General features: G+C 38.2%; 1 protein-coding gene across 1 annotated transcript in view; it reads right to left on the bottom strand.

Annotated features, from left to right (window-relative positions):
* Positions 1-19,835, bottom strand: part of CDH6 (cadherin 6) — a 101,582-nt gene that overhangs the window by 14,527 nt on the left and 67,220 nt on the right. Inside the window, exons 3-7 of the mRNA XM_054192998.1 lie at positions 10,544-10,838; positions 8,949-9,068; positions 6,755-6,922; positions 5,031-5,218; positions 3,309-3,562 (exon numbers count right to left, since the gene is read on the bottom strand). Coding sequence (XP_054048973.1) covers positions 3,309-3,562; positions 5,031-5,218; positions 6,755-6,922; positions 8,949-9,068; positions 10,544-10,838 — 1,025 coding nt within the window. The remainder of the gene's footprint in view (positions 1-3,308; positions 3,563-5,030; positions 5,219-6,754; positions 6,923-8,948; positions 9,069-10,543; positions 10,839-19,835) is intronic.

The raw sequence follows: 19,835 nt of genomic DNA, 5'->3' as shown, positions 1-19,835 counted from the left end.
CTTAATGATATGTTAATTTTATTTCTTCATATCGAAAAGAAAATACATACAAGGTCAATGCAGTTAAAATATATTCTAATTATACCATTAACCCTGGTCTAGAAGGATGATTTTAATAAGCTAGACTGTCACTTCTGTTTCTGTTTGTATAATCCAGTCTCTTTTGATCACTAGCTGTTAATTACGTTGAATTGGTGGTGATTCTGACTTATGGATCATAGCCTAGTAAGAATTAAGCAGACAACATAAAACTCATTTTTACATTTATTTAATGAAATTACTGGTGTGTATTTGTCAGATTTCAGGACTTCACCCCTTTCAAATCTTGAGGAATTGGCAAGCTAGAGCAGTTAAAAGGTATCTATGCAGATTCCAGTCTCTCCTTGTACTTTAACAGGAAGAAGGGGAGGGTGAAAGAGAGAATCTAACACATGCAAATATGTTGTCAGTAAAATACACAAACAAAATTAAGCCTTACATTTGTTTGCAGATCATTTTCATCTGGGATACTTTAGTAAATCAAATCACAGCAGGGAGACAGTTCCAGTGACTGATGAACTTCATTATGCCTCTGAGGAGTTACTATAGCAAAAAAACTCAACTAGCAATTTAAAAAGATCTGATGTACAATACAGCAGTGCCAGTTGAAGCATTATTTTTTTTTAGTATGCAGTGGTTCATAATATTTCTGTTTAGATCAAGCACAAGAAGAATGCAAAACTTTTTTTTATAACACAGCTGGAAAGTAGAGTGTTACTCAGGAGTGTATTAATGTTGCTACATATAGATGCATATTCAAATATAGCCAAACATCTATTGGTGTATATTTGTATTTTCTTAATGTCATGTCACAGCAAAGCTTACTTATAAGGGATGGACTGATGAAATATAGCTCCACCAATGCACAGGTCATGAACGATTATGCACTCTTACAACCAGGGCAGATATCCACTTCGTATTTTGCTATTGCTTCATTGTCTTCTGATGTTCAGCAGCTTGCTGTCTAATGTAACCACAAGCCAGGAAGATTTGTGGGTCAGGAAGGGATGTGTGCGTGAATTTTTCATAATGCATTTTCATAATGATATTGTGAAGGTTTCCTTTAATGGAAGATCAAAGGGGCTTTCATCTAACAGAGTTAGGGCTCGGTTTGTTTAAAAAGAGAAATCTTCACTCGAGTAGAGGAGAAAATGGAAGATTTTCATTGTAATATCAAGTGTCTAAAGATTTTATTTTTAACCGTCAAGAAAAATTGACAAGCAAGTGACAAGTCATATATATACAGTCTAATTGCATCTTCCCCGAAGCTCAGGGTGAAAATCACATTTAGCATCTCTATTGCATGATGGAAAAAAAAAAAATCCCCCTGTCAAAAAGATGCAGACTCAACCCGTGCCCCTAAATTCTAGGAGATACCCAAGATATTAGCACCATAAAATTACATATTGCAAGCTAACGTCTCTCAAGCTACTGCTCTCTGCTGATTTCCTTTCCCTCTCACAGATTTTCATGTTTCTTCTTGCTGTGTTTATTTCTATTACTCTAACCTCTTCACCATTTTTCTTTTTCTTCTCCTTTCTCCTTGATTGTTGCATGCTATTAGAGTATAAAGGAGACAAGTTTTCCGCTGCACTGCATCAACTTTGACACCTCTGCTAAATTTTGCTCAATAATTATCTGATATTTTAATATGCAAAGTACCTATACTGTATTAAAGAACTGCCCTTTGAAAGATAGGTAAGTTTTAGCACACACATTCAATTAATAGAAAAGAGCCAGTAGGCACTACTCAACAATGAACAGCGTAATCCCTATCCACTGTAAATCACTTATAATTAGGAGCTGGTGCTGGTGTGAAATGCAAATGGTTGTAGTTATCACCACAGGGAAGCAGAGGGAAGAAGGGAAGCGCTCCCTTCACTCTCCAGTGCCATTAGACACAAAAAAGCAGGTTCATATGAAGACTGCAAGGGACCTGGGTGTCAATCCAACCAATTTTTCATCTTCATGCTAGCATGCCCACGAAGACATGCTATAGAAGGTGTTCATTTGGTCCCTGGGCTTCACCAAAGTCATCAAAACATTATGTGCTCTTTAAGTTACTATGCTTGGCTAGTTCAGAACTCCATGTAATTGTTGCATGTCATGATATAAAGGAAATCAAACCTCAATTAAAAGCTTAGTCTTGAACAAGCTTAGTCTTGAACAAGAATTCACATGCAGAGCATTGCATGTAAACTGAAGACAGAGAGGGCTGCTGCCCAAAACGGTTTAGATTTAGTTTCTTCATCTAGGAAATTAATATGATAATGTTTACCACTCTCACAAGATGAGCTGAGAGTTTAAAACTTATTTATGCCTCATAAACTTTGTAAGAAATCTTGATGAAAGATAGCTGTTTGCAGAATTGCAAAGTATTGATGGATTGGATTTTTATTAAACCTGTATTGTTCTATTTTGACCTTAAAACTACCATTGCATTTCCAAGATGCCCAACCCAGTGACGTGCTGAAAATTGACCTGGATTTAATATTGCTGTATTTTTCATTTCCTCCTCTTACTGCCTTCTCAGTAGCAAAAAACTTTAATTAAATTTATTTAAAAGCTCTTTTATACTCTATCCAATATGACTTAAGTATTCCAGTATGTCTTCAAATGTACTGAAAAAACGTACCTGTTAATTTACAAAAAATGAAGGCTTAGGTTTAGCTACTCCAATCTTAACATTTCCTCTACTTCCTCTAAGACTAGTTTATTGATTCACGGCAAGTGTAATTTATGAAGTCCATGAGATTGATTCTTATCTTACTAATCTTATACTGCTACAAGTGAGATCAGAGTCTGTGTGTGCACATGATCTGCTTTTAAGGCATTTCTACTTGCACTTTAGAGAAGGCAAATGTGACCTCTGTTAAGCAGGTCTGGACGGATGGGAGAAGAAAGGGCTGCTGAATCACCCCCCTGTAACATAGCCGAGAGGATGCATCGCATTGCACTGGAAAATGTTAAAGGTGGAAGGAGAACACTAACATCTTCTTAGTGCTCTTTTTGCAGTAAATTCTTCCTTGGTAGAAATAACCACAAACACTAGTTACTGAAGACGATAGGATGTAATTCAAGATGCAAGGGCCATGCAAACACAGTCATACATACGTAGATATGCTTAAGTGTGAGATATCATCTACCACCTACAATCCTCTGTATTTAAGCATACCTGAACAATTTCATTATTAAAAGTGTACTGACATGAAATAGCAAAATTAAAGCTGTAAAAAATTTATGCACGAGCTGAAATGGTCTATGCTTACTTGACAGGGTTCTTGGCAGCATCTGGATCCTGAGCAGTTACTGTTCCTATTACACTGTTTATTGGAACATCTTCTTTCACTTCCATTATGTATGCTGGTCTGCTGAACACAGGGGGTTCATCTACATCCTCCACTTGAATTCTGACTGTAGCTGAGTCCTTGAATGGCCCCAGGTAGAGGAATCGAGGGTCCACGTGAGTATTGGTAGCTTCCACTTTCAGAATATACAAGCTTTTATTTTCAAAATCCAATGCCTGGTAAGAGAGAGAAAAAAAAAAAAAGTTTGAGAGGTCTGTGGGGATAACTGTGGCTTGCAGCCAGATGAGCCAAATGAACAGTGGGATGTCATGGAGAGGCCTGTGCTAGGTAACGGGAGACTGAACTGCAATTAAAATGCCAGCAGAAAGGAGAAATACAGGGCTATATGCTACTGATGATACAGTATAGGAAAAAAACCCAACACTTTTGGGGGGAATTCTATGTCTGGAACTCCTAAACATCAATTATTCTTTCCTTCTCAATTAGTCTTAACTCTTCATGCCTTTTATTCTGTCATTTTTGACATTTTGATATTTTCTTGTCTATTCCTTGCCCCTAAGCACCACACAGTAAAGGCGAGAAGATTTTCTAGGAGCTGCTTGTTTAAATATTGGCATTCCATCACTGAAATGAAACACTGTGACATCTGGTGTCTGGACATCCAGGACCACCCATCAAGGAAAACATGATTTTATGATAGGCTATGACTATATCACACTCTGTTAAAAGTATGAAGAAGCAGCATTTAGCGACTCTTTGTTACAGTACTTGGAGAAATGTGGGGAGAGAGTAGTCACCCCGTTTTTCCATTATGTTGTAGAGGATTCACAGCTTCTGTTTGAAACAGACAGAAATGCAAACAGAGTTAGACTGATATAATAATCAGCCCCTAGAAGGCATCTCCTAAAAAACAAGTAATGACAGGTGTCGTACTGATATCAACAAGCAAGTGCATGTTCAGAAAATCTACACAATGTCTATCCAGTGATGACTGAACTTGAACTGATGGAGGATGATATCTGTAACCTTATCAAGCTTGCCTGATAACCCACTGTAAACAATATTTCTCAAACCTTTTCTGACAGCTAATGTGCAACCTAGTAGATGATGTCCATTGTGATCCAGCTGGGCACTGTGTTTTTTTTTTTTCCAAAGCAAAAACATGCTGATGGATTTATTCGTTACATTTTTACAAAATGTGTCAAACAAAGTTTGTCTATGTACTTTAATACATTATAGCTATACAATTCAACACATTCTGATAATGCAGAGTGTTACTGATTATTTCTGTGGTCTTAATACAGTGCCTTCTAGAAAGTGAGCAAATCCTATAAGTGTCATAGGGAGAAAATCACAGGCGGATGGTGGTGCCTCCTTGAGTTATTCTGTGGATATGTTCAGACTGTAGAATTTTTTCTCAGTCCTATGCCACTCCCTAGGTTATTTACTCTCTGAAGTCCTTCAAAATATGTGCATTGGTTTAGTGAACGAGGGTATAACAGGAAGAACCCCAATTATTGCTTGTGTAAAAGAAACTTTACACAGCTATTTAAAGATTCCTAATACACAGCATTCAAATTAATAATCAACACATGTTACACTAAAAATGGAAAACAAATATCTGTTAGCTAAACTTTTGACTGGTTTTTCAGAGGCTGGGATTAAGCGTGTGAAGATGCGTACCTTTTTGACAGTTATAATTCCTTCCTGTGTGTTCTTGTCTGTGGTAATTCCAAACATGTCATAGCCATCCCCCTCAGTGATGCTGTATTCAATCTCTGCGTTTTCATCCACGTCAGCATCATTAGCTTTTATCCTGCCAACTGGTGAGTCAGGTGGCGTAGACTCAGGAGCTCTGAATTGGTATGTGCCTACACCAGACAGAGAAGAAATGTTGTCAGTCAGTCTCACGGTACTTTGGACACCGTCTCTCAGCACACTGTCCATGCTGGGCATGCACGGATGAGTTAGCGAGTTGCTGTGTCTTCAGGCCTTCCTGGGGCAACAGCCTTCAGCCTTTGCCTTACTTTCATGTGGATAGAAGTAACTTATTTTTCTATTTATTTTCTAGTATGAAGGATGGGCATTTTGTTTTCCTACATACATGCATCTTTAGCAACATGTGTCCCTTTCTACATATATATATGGGTGTCTGTTGGCCATATCAAAATTGTATATGAAAAATGTCTTGAGGCCAAAAGACAAATATTAAGAATTCCCAGAGGCCAATGCAGCTTAGTAACACTAAAACCAAATACAGCCAAATGCCTATTAATAATGTGCTACTTTGAATTCTCTTCTGCAAAAAATCTACTTGGGCAATGTTGGCATTATGAAGCTGTATCTTTGGCTTTTATATTGAAGACACTTACGTCCAGAGATGTATAATTAACTCATTGGAGGCAAAGTGCTATATTTTCTCTTAAGTTGCTCTAATTTAAATGGAAACGCTTTGCCCACGGCTAAGAACAGACTTTGAACTTAAATGACAAGTTGCTTCCAATAACTTTCCCAATGACTTAACCGCCAAAGCTTGCTGATTTGTCTGATGGTATCTGCAATTATTTTCTCTAACAGCTGCTCTTGACTTTGACACACACTGACACTGTGATACACACACAGCACACACAGAGCAGTGGTTAGACAAGGCAAAAAAGAAGAAAAAGAGAGAGAAAAAGAAGGAAGAAAAGAAAGAAAGAGAGAAGGAAGGAAAGAGAGGTAAAGAGAAGTGGATGAAAACTGAATCACTTTGAATCACTTATGGCCATGAGTGGTCATTAATAGAAATTACATTCTAAGAGATCTGGCTCAAGTGATTCCCATAAATATCATACAGATACCTATCAAATTATCTGAGACAGAGGAAGGAAAATAGGCAGAAATATCTGGTATATTTATGTATGTGCTTTTGTTTCTGTATGCAAAGAATATAGGAAAATCTATTGAGGCAAATGCTTCCTGGGTGTTAAGTATTCATTTTAATAGAATTGCTCTTGGGATCATTTTACGTACTTAAATATGTTTCAAAACTTAAATATGTTAGATTAGAACAGATATCTTAAAATGCAGTCAACAACAAGGACTAATAGAAATAATATTGATCAAGAAACATAGATTATATCAACCAAAGCTGTTTAATGGGCAGAAAAAATAATGTTTCTGTACATTAATTCACCTGTCAGACTTTCTACTGCAACAGGAGTAAAAATATTAAACATATGTTTCCCAGTTACTGCAATTAACCTTAGCACGATCCTATTGCTTGTTTGTGTATTGTCTTTCTCTTTCTTAAAGGAAGTCTGATACTCAGTAAGTTTATGACAGCAGAAACAATATCTGAGGTGAAAAATTAAAAATAGATGTTTGTCCATTTTACTTTAAAAACATAGAATGCAAATATTCCATACTCTGGGGGAAGCGAGGTGGATTGTCATTTACGTCAGTCAATGTGATGTTCACAGTGGTGGTTCCTGATAATCCACCCATCTGGCCTCCCATGTCCTTAGCCTGGATGACCACTTGGTATTGCTCCCTGTTCTCACGGTCCATGTTTAGCAAAGCAGTTTTAATAATACCTGAAAATATGAAAATTAAAGAGGGTGAATTCACAAGTAAGGTACTGACTTTGATGTAAATTCTTATTAAAAACCCCCACAGCCTAAAGAACAAAACAATCTCTGTGTAATAAGTAAACTTCACCCAACACAAATATTTACTGTGATGAGATGGCACATTAAATTACAGACTTGTCATATCATATCTCAGGCTGCTGCCTATGTGACAGACACAATATTAGTATTATCCCCAGAAAGATGTTCCACCTATTTGTGAGCAGTGTTATTTTACATAACTATTTGCCCCCTTTCAGTTCCATGCTAAAGTCTCTCACTGAACTGGAAAAAGGCTCTTTGTTCATCATAAAGTGCTCCATCTTTTCTCTCCTGTTCTGTCAATATTTTTATTTTGACAGATGTGGTGGGGGAAAAAAAATCTAAGTTCAGCAAGACATCATTAAAGAAGCAATACAACAACTTTAAACGGAAGAAAAGAAATTAGTTAAGAAAACTGTGAGCATCCAAGCACACCCAAGTGTATATATTTCTATTTATGCATTGATTGAACTGATTTTACCAGTCACTTCCTTCTTCAAAGGCACAAATATCAGTTATGAGGCCAACTCCTATTGAAATTCAATCATTCAGATTTACCATGAAGCAAAATGTTTGCATTCTCACTTGGTCTCTTTAGGCTAAGGACTGACTCCTTTGTAGGCAAAAGGGGTGAAATTCAAGCACTGAAATCCACAGCAAAATTCACAGCAGCTTCAACAGAGACTTATTTCTCTCTAGGAGTTTTGCAATTGATTTCCATGGCAGGAAGATCAAGCCTGTGGCTTACCTTGCTTCCCCTCTGTGTCCCATACAATCCTCTTGCTAAAAGATTATGGCTGGTGAACTCTCAGCTACATTATCCTTATTATAACTCTAGATAGAAGAGCACATAGTGTACTGCCCAAGTCAGAACGAGTGCATCAGTGCAAAAATCCTTGCTTGTAGTATCAAATACCTTATGCTTGAAGGGAAGCTCTCTTTGATCTTCGTTCTCCCTCTTTTCAGAATTATGTACGTTTTTTCACCTCAGGTTTTTCTTTGAGACATCTAATCTCTCCCTCCTTTTCCCTGCCTGAGTCTCTAAGATTTATTTAAGAAAAAATGCTAAAACCTGATTAATTCTCTGGGATAATCCATTCCTTTCCTGTAAGGATGCTGAGAAGAACTGATTTCTCCAGCTTCCAGCAACCTATCGCAATGGAGTTTCTTGAGATCCTTTGTTTCTTGTTGGAGAAGTCTGTTATAGATCTTGGGAAAGAGACCATCTATGTAGTCAGATAGTCAATGGTACAGCAGATTCAGTCAGCCACAATTCGTACATTTTACGTGCACAGGTTCCAAAGCTGTCTCTTATTCAGCCTATAAAAAATTCCAGTCACTGTGTATAATTTAAACATCTTCCAAAAACAGAACTCAGAAGTTTTGGATTCTATTTGTGATCTTCTAGTGTAGCGCAACAGCCAATTTTACCTCTTCTATCATTATTCTTAATTAAGATTTCTTTCATAAAATTAGCATTAAAGTGATATGTTGCAGATGTACAGAAATTATAATTACTTTAAGCAAGTTTTGAAGAAGCAGGAGGAGGAAAAAAAACCCACCTGAACAAACCCTCAGTCTTAATTTAGCCATTATGAAGATCTATGACGACTAGGGACTTTTTTCCACACCCACCTGTTTCTTGTTTTCTCCTGAAAGCCAACCTACTTGGTTTAATTTAAGCATCCACGGCATTCTCTGTACCCACTGCTTGTTAAAAATGATTGAAAACTGGTTCACATCCGGTACTAATTGCATTTATTAGACTTTGCTGGTAAGATTAAAATAATGTAGGTGTCATGTTTACAGATGTATCGCTCTATTAAGTTTGTCAGATTTTGCACTAAGATGTAATCTCTTTGAAGTTTTTGTCTAATATGTCCTAGCTTGGCTTAGTATGTCATTTTAAATTACAGACATTGTCATAGAATGACAGATAAGGTCCCCTGACCTGTCTCAGATTCAACGGAGAAATATGGCTGTCCCTGGAGAATGCTGTAGACAACTTTAGCACTGTTCCCATACGTAGGATCATCGGCATCAGTTGCGGTGACTTGCACAACAAAAGTACCTGCAATGATAAATTAAAGAAAATAAAAATCCACCTGTTTTTTTTTCATGGCCAAGACAGTTTATGATGTAGAAAAAGCATAGTTCAGGTTCAGGTCAAACTTCTGGTAAAAAGTTAGAGATATTCTTACTTTGTAGAAGTTTCTTTGTTCACAAAGGACATAGATACAAACGCAAAATGATAGTTGGCTTACTCTCAGTTCATTAAAATACACAGTTATTGGCTGGGTATGTAGATCCTTCATCATATTTCTTATGAAGAAACCAGAAATTCACCCTTCCCCAGATATTGAAGGCATTCAGAATCTGAATCTAGGTCAAGAATATACTTTTGCAAATTTACTCATGCTTGTAAGGTGTTTGACATAGGAATGTAAATCTGTTTTTTTCATGTGTCTTCTAAGGAAGAAAATGGTGTTGAATCCTAGGCAAAGTGTTAACAAACAAAAAATGAGCTTAGGTTTTGGCATTTAAAATAGATTTGTGAATAAAGTAATCACTTCACATATTAAAATATGAATATTAGGTTCTCTCTTCAACAGATGAGGTTTCATCCATGTGACAAGTCCCATGAATGAGAGGAGAGTATGCCCCAAAGTCTTTATTTTCATATTGCTTGAGCTTTATTTTAATCTCATTCTTGATTATGATTAATTACTCCTTCTCTCCCTGGATATTATTTCAGATTAGAAATGTGCTTCTTGCAGTTTAACCATCTATCGCTCTCTGACAAAGAAATCAAAATGACCTCCCTAAGAATCAGAGACAAAGAACCAAAACCTGTCAGCTTCTCTGGAAAAGATCCAATCTTAAAATCATATTTCAAGGAAGCTATTTTCTTTTCTTTTATTGATTGATTCTTACAGCTTGATACATTTTAAATCAATAGAAAGATTTCAACGGACTTCAGTGGACTTTGGAGCTTTTTTCTTTTGCATGAAAAGAGCAACAAAGGTCATCAGAAGTTAATGACATATCTCAGAATCAGTGATGAGTTGACTCAGGTGACAGTTTTCGCTCCTGAAGTGTGTACAACCACTTCTGCACTTTTCCATTTTTTTTACCTTCCTGAACTAAAGAAGGGCTGCTGAACAGATCTAGGGATGGTACGGACACACTTTGGTGACCATGGTTTACCATATTATTACACTGCTACTAAATCATGTTAACAAAACATATTAAATTCTTTACAGGTGTGATGTAACACATCTTAGCTCAGCTCACTTTCACTGTGAGCTAAACTAGATTGTATTAACTTGCATTTTCTGTGGTACAACGGAGGCAGTGGGTTTCACTCATCTGACACCTCTGATTCCAGCAAACTTTTGTCACTATTTTCCTGGAGTGAGAGGTGCTTTTACTCTAGACTCAAACAGCGGATGTCTGTATTCAGTGCCTGTAAACTTTGGGCCCTTCATTAAGTCCTCGGAAAGAACGCAGACCAGACACTGAAAACAATTGTTGGTTAGCACCTACCAACATCTGACATTTCAGGAATGCTGGCATTGTAAATGTCCTTTGTAAACATTGGCTCATTGTCATTGATATCATGGATCTTAATGATGAACTCAGATTCTGGTTCCACTGGCCTTCCAGTCCTTCTGTTTATAGCCTGGGCACGGAGTATGTATACAGGCTTTTCCTCCCTGTCGAGCCTCTTTGTGGCCTGGATGTCACCAGTGTTTTCATTGATAATGAAGAGGTCTCCTGCTCCATCTCCAGAGAGAATGTACTTAAGTGATCCATCGCCTTTATCCTGGTCTGAATGCAGCTGGTGGTGAAATGGGAATAAAAAAAAGAAAGGAAAATAAATAATTGGGACACAATTTTAGATACTTTAACTGGTACCGTGATACATGCTCTACTGTTTTTAATACCCAGCCGAAGGCTGTACACTGCTTTTGGGAAATGAGATGATACCACAGTAGAAGCAGTGAATTGATAGAGTTGTGTCTTGATGTTGGAATTGCAATGGTCTGCAATATTGTAAGAAATTGCCTGAGGAAATCCATGAACTGAAGCTGCAGATCACTTTCCCAAGCTAAGCATACATCAATGAGATCTAAATGCTAGTGGCTTAGGTGAAATCCTATGAATGTGTAGGACAGTGAGATCCTACAGTGGAAAAACATTAGAATCTGGAATTGCAGTAAGCAAAGAATTAAAAAGTGGCCAGGCCAGCCACTTCTTGAGTTTAAATTCTGTATGCTCTGTTCTCACAGACGCTATGCAATATACCACATTATGCAATATACCACACAGTGCACAACATAATAGCATACTAAATACATACACGAATAGCAGATAAACATATGCATTCACAGATATGGCAAACTAAGAGCAGAGGCAGGCAGGCATACTAGACCATTCCAGTACTGGCAATGAAAAGATCAGTTGCCTTATCAAAGGGACATGGACCAAGGTGAAACATGGTGGGTGCAGAGGGAAGAAGTGGCAATTCGCATACAAAGTATGAGCTGCCCAAACAATCTGCTTTTTTTGCCATGAGATTTTCCGCATCTCTTGAAATGCTGCTTAGCCCACGCACAAGGTATGACCAATTAAATCATACTCTTATGGCTGTTCATTTGATAAAGGCTTATTTACCCCTCATAGACTTAAAATCAAGGCTAACAACTACGATTTATTTTGTTGTTACATTAGAGAAAATAAAAATTCAAAAAAATGAAACATTAAAATAGCTTCTAAAGTCAGGGCAGAGGTGATGAAATTAATGGGAAAAAATGAATCTATCAGGTAGCAGATTCCTGGAAATTGTCGATATCATAGAAAAGACGCGTTTATGAGTTAGGAGAGCTGGACTTTCTCAACCAGCTCTTTGTTTCTCTTTACCTGCATACAAGTTAGAAAAAAAATACCTGGTTGGCTATGTGTCAAAGTATTGCTGGATGGCACGCTTTATAGAAGAGAAAGATTTGTAGGCTGAAAGAATGTAGAAAATCTTCAGATAGACTTTACCAATGCCTGGCTATGCCCCTACCATGCTGGAAAGGCAGCCTCCAGCATGACCATATGGTCAATGTTTTGGGCTTCCTTCAACTTTCTTCCCAGAACAGTGCTATGCTGGCAGCCTACTCACAACTCGGTGGCACAGTGCTCCACCATGTGCTCTTATACCTATAGTCCCTTCAGAAAGGATGCCCCATGCAACAAGTCTGCCTTTAAGGACGAAACTCTTTGTCACCACACATGCCAAAAATGTCCAAAAATATAAAATACCAGAACTGTAGCATGTTTAATCATTAGCAGATGTGCTGACGCACCCTTTTTAATTTTCTCCTTCAGGAAGAAAATGGACATTCCATGCAATTTTGCACAGAGCCCTCTCTCTTGATAATAAGAATATCTATAAGTAGCTTGCATGCTGCACTTTTCATAAGCAGATTTCAAAACCCTTCAGAAAAGGAGTCAATACCATTTGCTCTGGTTTTGGATAACAAAGCATAGAAACTTGAAGTTTCTCAGAAAGCTAGTCTTGGAACCTGGAATGCAGTTCAGGTCTCCTGAGTCCCATTCAATTGGCCAATACACTCGGCCATAAGGCCTAGAGGAATTATACGATTTATTAGATATAACCTCAGCCTCTGATGAATATCTGTTAGACCTGCATGTTAAGAAGTCAGACTAGAAGTCTACTGTAGGAAGTAATTTCAATAGGATATTTGAGTATAATATTCTCAAAGGCAACTTGCAACAAAAAAGGCATGAAAAGAATTTTGTCTTCAAAACCGTGTATTTTTTATGATTGTTTCACATCAAAAAATCAACTTCTGTTTTCCTTGAAAGCCTCTTTAACTTTGTCTGTATCATATTGGGAGTAAAACAGCCCTTGGTAACAGACTATCATTAATTCACACGAATCATGGTACAGTGCTGTTGTGAGACTTGTTACAGGCTGAACTCCCAAACTCACTTTTATCATCATTTTAATTAAACCTGGTTTCAATGAACAAGGTAGCAAAAAGGTCAAGCTAGAAAAGGTGCTGGAACCACTGGGAATTATCTTCCATAATATTATTTACCTAGCCCAGACCATCTAAAGAGCTAAAAATGGAAACTTGTGTGATTTTTTCAAGTCCACAGTTTATGAAATTTCCATTCCTCCTCCACCTGTGTAAGATTGACTAACTATAACTTTGGATATCAAGACAAAGTATATCTCATTGTAATGACTCATCAATATTGAGAATGAGGTGATCTTCATCCAAGGTTCAATCTCTAGCCTTTCAGCAAAAGCACTAACTTTTGAAAATAAACACTCCCTCTGACAAGATCCTTTCCAACTTCAATACCTTTACTTTTACAACTTTCCTAAGACAAGACAGAACAAACTAAGCGCTCAGTTGGCCATGCTGTATGTGGATTATTTACTGTGAGAGCGAGACCTGGGGGAGGTCATGTTCTATGTACCAGTATATACTATGTAGAGCTAAGGCTGGGTGAGTGCTTGGTCTTCAAACCAACAGTGAACTTACAGTGTGTCACCATGTATGGCCTCAAGAACCTGGTTCACAAAGGGTCTCAAAAGGTATGATTAGAATCTGTTGGATTTCAGTAAACTAGGATAGTTCTCTAACTGCTTGCCATCAGGGTTTTTGTGGGATAGGTCCATATCAAAACACCAGCATCAACTGCTTAATAGCTGGGCCAAAATAGTTTGGATTTTGTTCCCTTCTTTTCAAAAAAAAAAATAATGGTTTTATATATTAGAAAAAACAAGCAGTTGTCTAGAAAAGCTTCTCATAGATGATAAATTTGTAACATTCACTTGTGAAGAAAATATACAAAAAATTGGTCTATTATTTTCGATTATGTTATCTCTCCTTGACTGTTTGCTTGATAGAAAAGTTTTTATCCAGGCAAAGACAATCATCTGTTTTATTTTCTCTTAAGCGTCAGTTTATCTTGGAAGCAATATTTTGTCTGTGTGACCTATACAAAGGGGGTAATTGCTACTGTAACCAGATTGAAAAAAAATAAATTGGGAATAAAATTAAAGGAGAAAAAAATAGTGCAAGTTGAGGCCAAAAGAAGGGCCTGGAGGTGAGATGCGCTTAAAAATACAGTTGATGGTTTTGTATATAAAACTTAACACCATTCTTAGGTTATGAGGATGAAATAAGTAGTAATAACAACCCCTCCTTTCCTTTTAAGTTGAAGTTATTTTTCACTACCCAGACACCTCATTGCAAAGGAAGTTTGCTGTGATGAGGTATGTGCATAAAATACACTGCAGATGCTTTTACAAGGACCGATCCTAGCCAATGCAAGATATTAAAGCTTCACTCTGTGTGATAACCAGTGTTGCAAAAGACTGTCCATTATCCACTGCATAAAGTTGGTCAGATAAATGGACCATGGCAGATAGTCACGGGATACAATAAAACGTCTTGGGACACAGTGCTCATGTCATCTGGGCTGTATCATATTACCATTCCTCAAGACCAAGTTACTTCAGCCAAAGGTTTTTAGGACTCCATATAAAGGTATATTTTTATTTCCATAGGAACTCAATGGCATTCGTTTCAATTGGTGACTGAACTGAGCAATACCCCAAAGGTAAGAATAATTGTGAAGAAGTAAGTCTATGCAATAAAAAGTAGATGCATCAGCAATTGGACTGTATTAATATTACAGTAAATTGATTCATTCAAAATCTAATCTGGACACTTTTGTGAAATTGTCCATCAATCACTGGCTAAGGGTGAGGATGAACGACAAATTGAAGATTTTACTATGCCCTAGGCGTACTTTTACTCATTTTAGTTTAATACCACTGTTAAGTGAACCATGTGGTCTGCTTTTAATGACTTCCAGTCAGATAAAAACTGCCCAGACTCTGTCTTTCTTCTGCCACCCCCAAAATGTCCCAGCCCAAAACATTCAAGTACAGCTGCCTGAAAACAGGGAAGGCTTCACAGCTCCAGCAAAAAATGCACACAGGACTGCAGCATTACCCGCCTGTATACGACATTCTGCTTGTTGTCACATACATAATTACTTTAAAAGGAGAGTTGTGGTTTTTATTTTCAAATTAGCTGCAGTTTGGAGCAGCCTCCTCTGGCAGAGCTCTGTGAAAGTGCTAAGCTTCAGCTCAATGTAAAGGAAAAGGCAAGGGAAAGCTGTGCTCAAAGTATTTGTACTGTGAGCATTTATTATTTTTTTATTTATTTCTGGAATGAATATGTTTACAGCATTTGTGTTCATCTCCAATAGATAGCTTCACTTTAAAACAATATTGCAGGAAAATTTTACCAGGGTCTTAAATGTTGAGTTGGAGCTATGCTACACACACAGGAATTACTTCAGCAAAGCATGTGGGAAGAATTTAAGGATGTCTTTCATGTGCTTTTGCAGTAAGACTACAAAATGATACGTCACAAAAACAGCAGATCCAACTGGCTTTAAGTTGCACAAGCCATTACTGCCCGTCTCTGGCATTATACAGTCAGGAGCTATACTCCACAATGTCGGCAGCACTTCCAAAAGCCGTGTCAGCGTGTCTGCACAGAGGTGAGGGATGGCGGCTCCCCGGGTGGGTGACAGCAGGGCCCAGCAGGCAGGGCCCATCCCACCGCCCCAGCTAGGAGTGTGCACATGGGGACACCGGGGCAGCCCCAGCCCCCATCATTGGGCACCTCCCTGGGGATGGAGAGAGGTCAAGTCCAGGCCAGACATGGGCCCACAGGTGGGCCCAGCTCAGCGGGGCCCATGGCCGGGCAGGGCAGGGCTGTGGGGGGCTACAGACTGGCCCTGCTGTGGCATCGCTGGGGCAGGGGCCGACACCCTGGGGGTGCTGGACCTTGGGCAGGTCGGGGGGAGCCCTGGGGGGTGACATGGGGTGCTGGGCCCTGGGTAGGAGGGGGGAGCCCCGCGGGCTGGGCAGGGATGGTCAGAGCTGGCGGTGCCTCAAGGCCCCTTTCTAACCACGCTACACTCACCTTGATATGAAACTATGCAAACAGCTGTACCAAAACTATGTAATGAAAGTGAGATCCCATATATTTTAATCGGTTAAGGCGAAGCGCTAACTTTTTTGTGTGTTTAAATGGAATACATTAGAGACAAGCGGCATTCTACCATGCATATGTGTAACAAGGTTGTTCTGAAAATGTACTTTTATGGCTGTGGTAATTAAATTACAAAAAATTGAAATTGCAGGCCGTGGATATTCTCCAGAATAAAATAACATCCCTCCTCTACCTCACTCTGTAAAACTGATTTAAACAGCATAGTTAATCTCATTTATGAAGTGGCTTTAGGTTATGTAAGACATCTGTAAATTGCAGTTTAGCTCCCACTAATGTCATATTGCTGGCTATGATACCTAGTAATTTGGTGGGTAAGATGAGTTTCCATCCATCCTACAGACCAAATTCTGTTTCCTGTCGTGAATATAACACCCTACTCGCTGAATTTCAGAGCGGTTACTGAACCTCTGCAAAGATCAAAGTCAATCGACCTTGGGATGTACACACTGAGCCACCAACCTACAATTATCCAGAAATAGGCTGCCTGTTGCGTCTTATTATTTGTTTGTATTTATAAGAAGAACTTGCTATTCTGGGGTTGCTGTGGTCACATTTTTGCCTCCTAACAAAATAATGAACTACAGACCAATTACTAAAATAGTAAGTAGGCAATTGGTAGGTAGCTAACCGAGAGAATCACGGGTTTACTCTTAGCAGTATTCATAACACATGATTTCACTCCAAATTGAATAGATCCAAACAGTGGAGTTTATGAACAAATTCAACCGCATATATTGCTTGAGGTTACACAGTGCAATGTCACAGCATTCAGAAAAACTAAAGCATTCAAAATGAAACTGCTAATACTATAATATTGCACATAGTTTCTATTTCAGAATAGTAACAACCTTGTACTCTTCCCTGTCTCTTCTGGTGCTCTGTATTCCCATAACATCAACCAACCTCCTCAATTAATATAATAATCAACACCATTAATATCATCAACATATTAACATCATCAAATAATCGGCAACAAAGTTTTTACTCCACTTGGTGACTGCTCCAGCCTGTGTTCTCAAAACTTCTTGACTGCAAAATGTTGCTACTTCTCATGTTCCCTAAATACTGATTGAAGAAAATACAGCATGGGCTGTGGTTGGTGGCAGCTTATACGTGTATTTATGGAACAACCAGCTGACCAAACAGTCAAGGCACAATGTAGGTTTATTTGCATTATGCAGCTACTGTTCTTCCAAATTGTGTATGAAATCAGTGGTTTTGACACCTTTATTCCTCTCTAAAATTTATTTGAAAGCAGTTAATGGACTTTAAAATTATTTAGAGGAGACCAGTGGAGCGAGATAGAGGCTAAAGCACTGAAGCCAGTTATCTGCTGAGGTCAGATAGCTGGAAGGTTATGTCAAGACTTAGGTACCTACCCTTAGGGACCACTGTTTCAAAAATGTAGCTTAAATTTCTGTTAAAAATGGGAGGATAGATGCTAAAAAAGACAATGGGAGAAAGATGCTACAGTGCTTCCAGCTTTTCTTGGTGTTTAGAGAAACTAGAAAAGAGGATTCCTTTCTGTTCTTATATAAAGCATTTTGAAAATTATAGGAACATTTATACCTTACATTCTCAAAAGAGCTGGAGAGCTGGAGTTTGAAGATTCAAGCTCTGTCATTTTCAGAGAAAATAAAACAACAAAGAAATATTTGAGAAGATTAAAAAAGGAATGCAAACAGACCCAGCCTTACCAGATGACAGCACCATGATTCCAGAAGTACAGCTGTCAGAAACAGCAGCTGTTAGAATGCTACAACAGACGTTTAAAGTAGATTCCAACTTTTTTGTATCTCCTCACTAACCCAAGATCTGCTGTCCTAAGCAATCAGCAGTCTTCATTGTTCATCACTTTTCTTGACTTTACAGATGTCATGGTTTATAGAATACTTAAATTAGTTAACTACAGTAAGTGATTAGTTTACTATAGTAAGTATAGTTATTAAACTATAATTACTACAGTAAACCTGAATATGGCTCAGTGTGACTGATTCCTGAGTGTTTCAGTTTGTTAATGCAGTTTTCACTTCCTTGCTTCCCACTATGCCTAGTGAAGAAAAAGGTGCAAAAGGTACGCAGTTCCTATTTGTTAAGAAATTGCCCCTCTAGTGATTAGGAAGAATCTTGTTTCCCAGATTAGTTGTGCTGTTCTTGTGACAGCATTGTTTTTCTGTTTTAAGAACCTCCTCCCACATATATACATTCTTCCTCATCCAACATTTATAGATAATAATTCCATATGCTCTCACTATTTTTCTTTGCTGGGCTACCAGCCTATATACTTCACTTGCAAAATAGGCACTTCTGAGTCCTCAGCTGGAATCCCGTTTACAACCTCAGCCTCTCATTTTCAAGTCAAGTGGATTCCAAAAAGAGCCAGTGAAGAGAAGGCCAGATATGAAGGGCTGATGATCCTAGTCGTTTTTCTGTAATTGCTACATTTCTATTGGCCTTCCTTCTGTATGAATGGACACAGGTCTTTGAACAATTATGTTCATATTTTCCTATCTCTATTAGCGAATGAGTACAAACATTTGCCATTTTCATTACCGTATCGAACTAGCATCTTCCTGTCATCCCATGACTGACTAAAACACTCAAGTTTTTCTCCTTCTCTTGCTGTTTCTAATGTATGGTCATTCAGTGTGTATTCAGGGTTTTTTTAATGACTTCTGTTTCAAGAACATTGCATTTTTATCCTGTTTCTATTCCTTCCATTTTCTAGGGCATCCTTTTCTTCCTGTAGGATATTCTGGTCAGCAATAGTCATCTCAGAGTATACCAGGAAAAGAGTAAAAGAGTAATGCCCTCTATGGGCCCCCTTTAACCTAAGTACTGGTTCTTAGCTCTAACCCTGAGGTTTTTACCAAAAAAATTCCATGACATTCAAAAAAATTGAAAAAATGCTAAAATTGCAACTACTGCAAATAAATAGTGAAAAAAGTTAGATGTCAGATAAAAGTGTTCAGTAACAGCAGTATCGTCTGCAAAAAAAGATTGTCCTGATATCAAGAACTATAGGAGGAATAAAAATACACCTAGAAAAACCCCCACCAGGGTGATGCTGTCTTGCTGTTTCTTGAAAGTATAAAAATGTCAGTGATCTTTCTCATTCACTCTCAAAAGCAGGAGTACCACTCTGTTCCCTGTAAATGAATGACACTAAGAGAAACCAAAACCCAGTTTTCTGCTGCTGAACAGCTTCAGGAAATGAATGGACCAAAAGGCACTACGAACATTTCAAGATTCAGAAGCAACTGGGTACTCAAAAGGCAAACTGACAATGAAAGATGGTGGCATCTGATTTCAAAACAAACAAACAAAACATAGAAAAGACACTATAATAAGAGTATAGGGCACTGTGTGTGTGTGGGGAAGACTAAGAAATAAAGTATAAAGGGCACTGGAATAAGAATTTGTCATTAGACCAGAGACAAGAGGTGAAGTGCTCCCACTTTGGAGCCTCTAGGCTCACACCCTCCAGACTGGCTGGAAGGCTCCCTTCGTTCTCTTTTTGCGAGGGCTATATGTGAGGCTGCACGGCCTGAGATAGACAGGGACAACAGTCTGGCTGATGTTGTGGTCCTTGGTTTATGGAATAGGCTGCCCAAACAGTAGTTGGGAACCTGTTTTTTATTTTAAACGTATGAAGCTAAGAATAAACATCCATGCTCTGGTGACTCACACCTTTATTACACAACCTTCAAGATCAC

Source organism: Rissa tridactyla, chromosome 2, assembly GCF_028500815.1.
Source record: "Rissa tridactyla isolate bRisTri1 chromosome 2, bRisTri1.patW.cur.20221130, whole genome shotgun sequence".
Lineage (NCBI taxonomy): Eukaryota > Metazoa > Chordata > Aves > Charadriiformes > Laridae > Rissa > Rissa tridactyla.
This window is presented reverse-complemented; position numbering and strand designations above follow the sequence as displayed.